The sequence below is a fragment of the Pseudophryne corroboree genome, chromosome 9, assembly GCF_028390025.1.
Source record: "Pseudophryne corroboree isolate aPseCor3 chromosome 9, aPseCor3.hap2, whole genome shotgun sequence".
NCBI lineage: Eukaryota > Metazoa > Chordata > Amphibia > Anura > Myobatrachidae > Pseudophryne > Pseudophryne corroboree.
Genome location: NC_086452.1, coordinates 449921450 through 449931162, shown reverse-complemented (window position 1 = coordinate 449931162; position 9713 = coordinate 449921450). Strand labels below are relative to the sequence as shown.

At 48.3% G+C, this 9713-nt stretch overlaps 1 protein-coding gene across 2 annotated transcripts in view; it reads left to right on the top strand.

The window, feature by feature from the left end:
- The first annotated feature begins 2120 nt into the window (after positions 1-2120).
- The window catches only part of PODXL2 (podocalyxin like 2), a 103823-nt gene continuing 96230 nt past the window's right edge, over positions 2121-9713 (top strand). Inside the window, exons 1-2 of one of the 2 annotated variants that reach the window (XM_063941178.1) lie at positions 2121-2198; positions 2707-2846. In XM_063941178.1, the coding sequence (XP_063797248.1) occupies positions 2813-2846 (34 nt within the window). In that variant the 5' untranslated portion in view covers positions 2121-2198; positions 2707-2812. The other variant, XM_063941179.1, reaches the window with a different exon arrangement.

Genomic DNA, 9713 nt, shown 5'->3' with positions numbered 1-9713 from the left:
TATAATTATGTACTGTATGAAATAAGTGTCAAATCCATCTCTGTGGCATGTCCTTGTAAATGTGTGTTACCATATATTGCTGTGCTCGCTGCGCGTATTTGCAAGTATAGCGACTTATATGTGTGTAGTTTGTATGTTCTTTTTATGTAATATTTTTGACTTCGACACTGCGTTGGCCGGACCGTGCCTACGAAACGGTGCCCCAATGCCGCCGTTCCGCCCCCTCCTGCCCAGCGATCGCCTCTGCCTGTCAATCAGGCAGAGGCGATCGCAGCCCTGCAACGGCCTTCGGCCGTCTGGCATGCGCCGGTGCACTACGGCGTCGGCGCATGCGCAGTAGAGACCCGTTCGCTCGGCTGCAAAAAACAGCAGCGAAAGAACGGGTCAGAATGACCCCCATTACCTTGTGTAGAGCAGGGACGGGATGGCATGTTCTCCCCTCGGCAGTGTGGTGCCACACTCTCTGCCCATTACTATCATGGAGGAACAGCAGCCAGCAGCTTTACAAGGCCAGCAGCCGCCATTGTGGAGAGGAGTCGCCAAGGTGAAAATAAAGACTGACTTCCGTGCAGTGGCAAAAAACAGGAGCTAAATATGGCCCCACCCTATTGAGCTTACAATCTACGCGGTCAGTTCAGTTAGCGAAACGTTGTTCAAGCATATGCGGCACTTATGGAAGCCCCAGAACTACCGATTTTTGTTCCTAGCCCCATAGAGCTGCATACAGAAATCCACAAGACTGGGGCGAGTGCCGTTGCTGGTGTCTCCACGTCGTTACAACGAACCATCGCTCGCGCCTAATTGAATTGACCCCTAAGTAAGGAACACTGACTACATAAGATAGCTGATTAACCATTGTAGCTGGTGGTGTTGATATATCATGATAGGGATTGGTGCGTAATACTATCCCCTGCCTTGTGCAGTAATAGATAGTAAGCTCTTGCAAACAAGGCCGCAGTACCATTTCCTTGCCTAGTTTAGGTGGTCATTCCGAGTTGATCAATAGCTGCATTCGTTCGCTGTGCAGCGATGAGGCAAAAAAAACGGCAGTTCTGCGCATGCGTATGCGGCGCAATGCGCACGCGCAAAGTAATATCACAACGAACAATGTAGTTTCACACAAGGTCTAGCAAAGCTTTTAATTTGCACTGCTGGCCGCAGAGTGATTGACAGGAAGTGAGCGTTTCTGGGTGTCAACTGACCGTTTTCAGGGAGTGTTGAAAAAAACGCAGGCATGCCAGGAAAAACGCAGGCATGCCAGGAAAAACGCAGGCGTGGCTGGGCGAACGCAGGGCGTGTTTGTGACGTCAAAACAGGAACTGAACAGTCTGAAATGATCGCAAGCGCTGAGTAGGTTTTGAGCTACTCTAAAACTGCACAAAAAAATTATGCCGCCGCTCTGCGATCCTTTCGTTCGCACTTCTGCTAAGCTTAAATACATTCCCAGTGGGCGGCAGCATAGCGTTTGCACGGCTGCTAAAAACTGCTAGCGAGCGATCAACTCGGAATGACCACCATAGTCTACAAGTAACCTGTCCTTGTGACATTAAGATTTACACAAGGGTCTACAAAAGCTGCACTTTATTACTAGGGTCTGTATGCAGTAGGTGTATTCACTCTGATCTATCCTGGCAGCTCCTTGGAGAAGAACATCCAAGCCACGGACAGCTACTTATACCATCGGGCTGAGGAATCCCGTGGACTGGGAGTGAGGTAGGGAAAGTTAGATCTCTCATGGACTGTGCCATACCGCAAACAAAGCTCTCAAAAAGAGCTGTAAACATATGTTAACAAAAAATCTCTTTTTTACAGATGCCACATAGCTTTAAATTTTTCGAAGCGCTCATTACAGTTTTATCAATAGTTATTATTTTATTTGAGCAGCTTTAGTAACACACAGCGCATGAAACATTATATTTACAGCTCCTTGGAGGAACACCGGCGGCGCAAATGGCGTACACTTTGCACCGCGGCAGAAGATTAACCAGACAAGGGTTCTCTCATTTTTTGGTGAGCAATATTAAATAATGACAGATTTTTTTTGTTGTCTCTGCAGCCTGTCTGTTGTCTGGGAAATATTTTCTGTCTTCGGTGTGTGGGGTGATGTAGGAGGAGCTGTGAGCAGGGTGCGGGCAGTAGGACCGTGAGGGAGCCAGGAGATCTGCAGACAGACACTGCACCAGCCCTGCAGGGAGGAGGTGAGTGAGCATCTAATGCACACACACACACACAGAGCGGGGAGAATACTGTGAGAGCTCAGCCAGGGGGTTAGAACCCAGACAGCAGTGGCTGTAGAGCGTTCAGATCCCTGGGTTTGGTTATAGCATCCTAGCACAGGACACATGATCTTAGTGTATTGTCACATTGCTCCCGGTAACACAGAGGAAAGCTGTATCCTTACTCCTTATACATCACATTGCTGGATCCCCTATATAGCAGCTAAGATCTATCTAAGATCCAGATTTGCAGAGCAGGCTGCACCGCATCACACTCTCTCCGTGCCAGAGCATTGCACTGTATGCCAGCCCTGATGGGGTACCCGACTGGCAGAGAATGTACCATGGTCTGACAGATACGCTGGCCATTTTCAGGGCTTTTGCGCTCCAAGAATTTGCAGAGTGACCGTTGAAGGGTTACAGTCTGTCGCCCACACCTGTGGTTCTTCCAAGAGGTTGTTGATCTCTCGCCCCGATTTACACCCTGCAGGGAGACTTCAAGAAGAGCAAGAGAAGCGGGCTGGCATCTCAGGTGCCCATCATCTGTTCCTGGGAACGAGAGATGCCCTCTGCCCTAAGGGTGTACCCACGATAACATGGACATACTGCGAGCCTGGCACCTCTGGTTGGGTAAGGTCTGCTTATCTGTCTGTTCCATACCGCAGGCGTCTTGTATGCATGGCACCAGTCTATTGTGTCGCAGTGCAATGTGTGTAATGCCATGCATACTATTTTAAAAATGCATGCAGCAAAAAGGGAGGGCACGTCCCTTAGCTTCCAATGGCACCTTGGGCACTGCCCAGCACAGGCCCGTCTGCCAGACCAGCAGCTATCTATATAGGCTCCGACAAAGCACCATTATATACATGAATTATGTAGCAGTATTTGGAAAGCTCGGGCATGCAATCCAAATGTCATTACAGCCATTGAAGAAGCTCCATTTACGATATAAAAAAATCCATAAGATATCATGTAGTTCAATTAGATTGCAAGCTCCCCGGAAGGACGCTTGCTGAGGCTGCAGACAGGAAATGATTAGCGTGGAGATAAGATACTTGGCACATGTCCCTCTGTTTTTGGACAGTCGGAGCAGTACTGTAATAAGATTAGGAATCAGGCCCTTGAGGATCACATAATTAATTTAGAAATGTTTCTGTGTGACACTTGCATGCTGTCTCCCATTAGGGGGTGTAACTGTATGCCTGTAATTGAGAAGAAGCGGTTTACCCCCTCCGCCTCCTCTCTCGGACATGGAGAAGACTCTTCAGTCCATGGCTGGCTCAGGAAACCTGTAGCTTGCTGGCTGCTGTGGAACTATAAGTGCCAGGATGCCCACCAGTCTACTCTTTTGTCTCTATGGTGATTCCTGACACCTCTGACCTGCCATGTTTGAAATAAATGTGCCACAAATGCTGAATGTCTGAGGCATGATGTCATTTTTATACAAAGTTCCAAAGAGCTGACAATCTATGGTTTGTCTTTGTTGCCCTTACTTGCACGCAAAAAAATGCTCACATCTCAGCCATTCAGTCTGCCGATCTCTGTTTTATTCTTTTCGATCCTTAGGGGTCTATTCATGAAGCAGTGAAAAGAGTGGAGAAGTGAGCCTGTGGAGAAGCAATCAGACGCTACGTATGCTTTTGTAGAATGTTCTTTATAAATGTTACCCCAACATTGGTTGCCATGGTCAACTTCTCTACTGGCTCACTTCTCCGCTCTTATCACTGCTTCATGAGTAGACCCCATTGACACCTGTCTCGAATGTAAAAATACTTTGTTATATCATGTTTACATTCCAATCCCACATCGAATTAACCCTTCCTTCTCTTCCACGCCCTTGTGTAGTGTTTATTAAATGAAATAAATCATTACTTGCCGGAAGTCACAGGCATTTCTCCAGCCTTGGAAGTGTTTAACAATTGTTCTGTGGTACATAGGGGTCCAGTTCATTTTGTTCAATTTGTATGTAATGGCCGGGGCCGGCTCCAGGCCTACTAGCACCCTGAGCAAGAAAATGTGAAGTGCCAAAACACTCCCCCCCTTCCTCAGTACGTGCATGCTCCTGGTAAAGTGGGTGTGGCCTTGAAATTTTATATTGATATCAAACTATAAATACATAAATACAGCCTCCTTTACACATGTGCACACAATTAGCAGCTTTACACACAATGCCCACAATAGTGCTCCTTACACATAATGCCCCCAGAATAGTGCCAGATACACATATGCCCCCAGTATAGTGCCAGACACATATATGCCCCCAGGATAGTGCCAGATACACATATGCCCGCAGTGCTAGATACACATACGCCCCTAGTAGTACAGTGCCAGATACATATATGCCCCAGTATAGTGCCAGATACACATATGCCCCTAGTATAGTGCCAGATACACATATGCCCCCAGTATAGTGCTAGATACACATATGCCCCCAGTATAGTGCCAGATACACATATGCCCCCAATATAGTGCCAGAAACACATATGCTCACAGTGCCAGATACACATATGCCCCCAGTGCCAGATACACATATGCCCCACAGTTCCAGATACACATATGCCCCCAGTATAGTGCCAGATGCACATATGCCACCAGTATAGTGCCAGCTACATATATGCCCCAGTATAGTGGCAGATACACATATGCCCCATAGTGCCAGATACACATATGCCCCCTGTGCCAGATACACATATTCCCCCAGTATAGTGCCAGATACACATATGCCCCCTATGCCAGATACACATTTGACCTCTGTGCCAGATACACATATGCCCCCAGTAGCGCTGCTCACCGCTGCCAGGCCCTGCTGGCTGCCACCAGGCTCCTCTCCTGCTGCCGAGCTCCACTGCTGCTGCCGCTGTGGCTGAGGGGAGGAGAGCGCAGCTTTGGTCTCATGCGGCGCTGGCGACCATCTTAAATATGGTGCCAGTTCACCGGCACCTGATTTATGTAGTCTGATGTGCCGGCTGATGGCTGCCCTTAGGAATCTGGTGCCCCGTGCACCCGCTCCTAAGGAACATGCCTCGAGCCGGCCCTGGCAATGGCTGATGTTCCCACAATGGAGCGATGATCAGCAGACTGCGCATGTGCTACAATCGCATTGCGCACGCATCAAGGTGCCGCTGCAATCCCGCTCAAAATGAGGATTACGTGGGAAAGTGATTGACAGGAAGTGATCATTTGGAGGTGTTAACAGGGAGTGGTTGGAAAGCGTGGGTGTGTCATGGCCGTTTTCGGAGTGTGTGTCTGCCATCTGCTGCGAGCTCTTACATGCAAAAACATGGTGCCTGTGTCGCTACTGTGTGTCCAGTCTGCGTAGCCATAGGCCAACCCTTCGCCGCAATATTCCTCATTTTTGCGTATAGGCTGCAAATGTGTACGCAATTGCAAATTAGTTTGGGATGGCTTCGGTGGGCGTCCCTTTTTATTTCTTATTGGCAGCTTCACTTGCTAATATTAGCAGCTCCGTCTCCATTCATTGCATCTGCATTCAACTTAGATGGGCCCTCATTCCGAGTTGTTCGCTCGCTAGCTGCTTTCAGCAGCATTGCACACGCTAGGCCGCCGCCCTCTGGGAGTGTATCTTAGCTTAGCAGAATAGCGAACGAAAGTTACTAAATAATTCCTTGCAGTCTCTGAGTAGCTCCAGACCTACTCACAGATTGCGATCAGCTCACTCCATTTAGTTCCTGGTTTGACGTCACAAACACGCCCTGCGTTCGGCCAGCCACTCCCCCATTTCTCCAGACACTCCTGCGTTTTCCCCTGACATGCCTGCGTTTTTTAGCACACTCCCGGAAAACGCTCAGTTACCACTCAAACACGTCCCTTTCCTGTCAATCATTCACTGATCAGAAGTGCGACTGAAAAGCGCCGCAGGATCCACAGCAAAACTGCTAAGTTTTTGTTAAATAACTAAGCGCATGCGCCCTGCGTGCCTTGCGCATGCACAATTAGCAACAAATCGCAGCATAGCGAAAATCGGCAACGAGCGAACAACTCGGAATGACCCCCAGGTCGCTAGCAGTTTTTTGCAGCCGTGCAAATGCTATGCCGACGCCCATTGGGAGTATATTTTAGCTTAGCAGAAGTGCGAACGAAAGGATCGCAGAGCGGCTACAAAAGCAGCTAGCGAACAAAAGCAGCTAGCGAACAACTCAGAATGACCCCCTTAGGCCCATGATGACTTCTGAACGGCTAATGATGACACAAGGAATTATTTAGATGTGTTTTCACAAAGGGGCTGAAATACTTCCGTAATCAATAGTTGTCAGTTTTGTATTTGTAATGCAGATGGAAATAAAATCCCAAACTTGCAGTTGTAAACGTTCCAGAGTATTTCTCTAACGTCCTAGTGGATGCTGGGGACTCCGTAAGGACCATGGGATAGACGGGCTCCACAGGAGACATGGGCACTTTAAGAAAGAATTTAGGTTCTGGTGTGCACTGGCTCCTCCCTCTATGCCCCTCCTCCAGACCCCAGTTTGATACTGTGCCCAGACGAGCTGGGTGCTTTTCAGTGAGCTCTCCTGAGTTTACTGATAGAAAGTATTTTGTTAGGTTTTTTATTTTCAGGGAGCTCTGCTGGCAACAGACTCCCTGCATCGTGGGACTGAGGGGAGAGAAGCAGCCCTACTCTCTGAAGCTAGGTCCTGCTTCTTAGGCTACTGGACACCATTAGCTTCAGAGGGATTGGTACGCAGGATCTCACCCTCGCCGTCCGTCCCGGAGCCGCGCCGCCGTCCCCCTCGCAGAGCCGGAAGATAGAAGCCGGGTGAGTATGAGAAGTAAAGAAGACTTCAGAGGCGGCAGAAGACTTCATGATCTTCACTGAGGTAACGCACAGCACTGCAGCTGTGCGCCATTGCTCCCACACACCTCACATACTCCGGTCACTGTAAGGGTGCAGGGCGCAGGGGGGGGGGGGGGGCGCCCTGGGCAGCAATATAAACCTCTTATTTGGCAAAAGGAGCATATATACAGCTGGACACTGTATATATGCATGAGCCCCCGCCAATTTTACACTTTTAGCGGGACAGAAGCCCGCCCTCGAGGGGGCGGGGCTTCTCCCTCAGCACTCACCAGCGCCATGTTTTTCTCCACAGCACCGCTGAGAGAAAGCTCCCCGGACTCTCCCCTGCTTATACCACGGTAGAAGAGAGGGTTTTAAAGAAGAGGGGGGGCACATAATTCGGCGCAGATAATAACAGCGCTACTGGGTAAACATTAAATTGCTGTGTTTTTCCTGGGTCATATAGCGCTGGGGTGTGTGCTGGCATACTCTCTCTCTCCAAAGGGCCTTGTTGGGGAATTGTCTTCAGATGAGCATTCCCTGAGTGTGTGGTGTGTCGGTACGTGTGTGTCGACATGTCTGAGGTAAAAGGCTCTCCTAAGGAGGAGATGGAGCAAATGTGTGTGTGAGTGGTGTCTCCGTCGACAACGCCGACACTTGATTGGATATGTGAAATTTAGTGCTGAGGTAAAGTTATTGCACAAAAGATTAGAGAACAGACAGGGAATCTACCCATGTCTGTCCCTATGTCGCAGAAACCTTCAGAGTCTCACAATGCTCACTATCCAAAATAAAAGACACTGATATCGACACCGAGTCTGACTCCAGTGTCGACTACGATAATGTAAAGTTACAGCCAAAACTGTCAGGAAAGTATTCAATATATGATTATTGTAATAAAAGTTGTTTTGCATATCACTGATGACTCATCTGTCCCTGACACGAGGGTACACATGTTTAAGGGTAGGAAAGCTGAGGTAAATTTCCCTCCTCTCATGAAGAAAAAGAGCGGGAATCTCCAGACAAGAAGCTGCAGCTTCCCAAAAAGAATTCTCAGGGAGTATCCTTTCCCTACTAGGGCCAGGATACGAGGGGAATCTTCCCCTAGGGTGGACAAAGCCTTGTCACGTTTACCCAAAAGGTAGCGCTGACTTAACAGCTATCCTCAGGGATCCTGCAGATAGCTTGCAGTAAAAGTACTTTGAAGTCTACTTTGAAGTTTACACACATGCTGGTACACTACTCAGACCGGCGATTGTGTCGGCATGGGTTTATAGCGCTGTAGCAGCGTGGACAGATACCTTATCAGCGGAGATTGAAACCCTAGATAAGGATACCATGGTATTGACCCTAGTATATGTGTATATATATATATATATATACACATATACTAGGGTCAATACCATGGTATCTGTCATGGTAAAAGATGCTGTCTTATATATATATATAAACCATGCCCAAAGAGACATTAGTCTACGGGGTTCTAGAGTCAACGCTATGTCGATTTCTGCTAGAAGTGTCCTGTGGAATATGCGATGGACAGGTGATGCCGACTAAAAGAGGCATATGGAAGGTTTACCTTACAAGGCTGAGGAATTGTGTGGAGAAGGGCTCTCGGACCTGGTCTCCACAGCTATAGCTGGTAATTCTGATCTTTTGCCTTATATTCCCTCACAGCCTAAGAAACCACGACATTGTCAAATGCAGTCCTTTCGGTCGCAGAATAACAAGAAAGTACGAGGAGCGTCCTTTCTTACCAGAGGTAAGGGCACAGGGCACAGCTAGTTCCCAGGAACAGAAGTCCTCCCCGGCCTCTACTACATCCAACACATGACGCTGGAGCTCCGCTAAGGGAGTCCGCCCCAGTGGGGAGCACGTCTTCGACTCTTCAGCCACATCTGAGTTCACTCACAGGTGGTTCCCGGGGCAATAAAAAATTGTTTCTCAGGGTTACAAGCTGGATTCGAAAGGTACCTCCTCGCCGGTTTTTCCTTATCGGACCTACCGGCTTCTCCCCCAGGAAGGGAGATAATATTAAATACAATTCACACATTGTATCTCCAACAGGTGGTGCTCAAGGTTCCCCTCCTGCAACAAGGAAGGCGATATGACTCAACCTTGGCTGTAGTCCCGAAACCGTACGGTTCGGTCAGACCTATTTTTAAACAATAAAATCTCTGAACCTATACGGGAAAAGGTTCAAATTTAAAGTGGAATCGCCCAGAGCGATCATCGCCAGTCTGGAAGGGGGTGATTTGATGGTGTATCTAAACATAAAGGCTGCATACCTTCATGTTCCCATTTATCCACCCCATCAGGCGTACCTGACAATTGCGGTACAGGATTGTCATTACCAATTTCAGGGTAATTGGCGGAAATAATGGTGCTCCTACGCAATCAAGGAGTCACAGTTGTCCCATACTTGGACGATCTCCTAATAAGGGCGAGATCAAAAGAGCAGTTGTTGAACAGCGTGTCACTTTCGCTGAAGGTGTCACAGCAACACGGCTGGATTCTCAATTTCCCGAGGTCACAGTTGGTTCTGTTATGCACACCAGTGCCAGCAGGAATGTACTGGTGTCTGAACGGAGAGGGATGCAAAACAAATGAACTCACAGACAGACTGGGGAATATGACATTACATACACAGAAGGTGATAGGGTAACAAAATAAACACAAAGTGAACAGAGAAGCCCAAAGGCTAA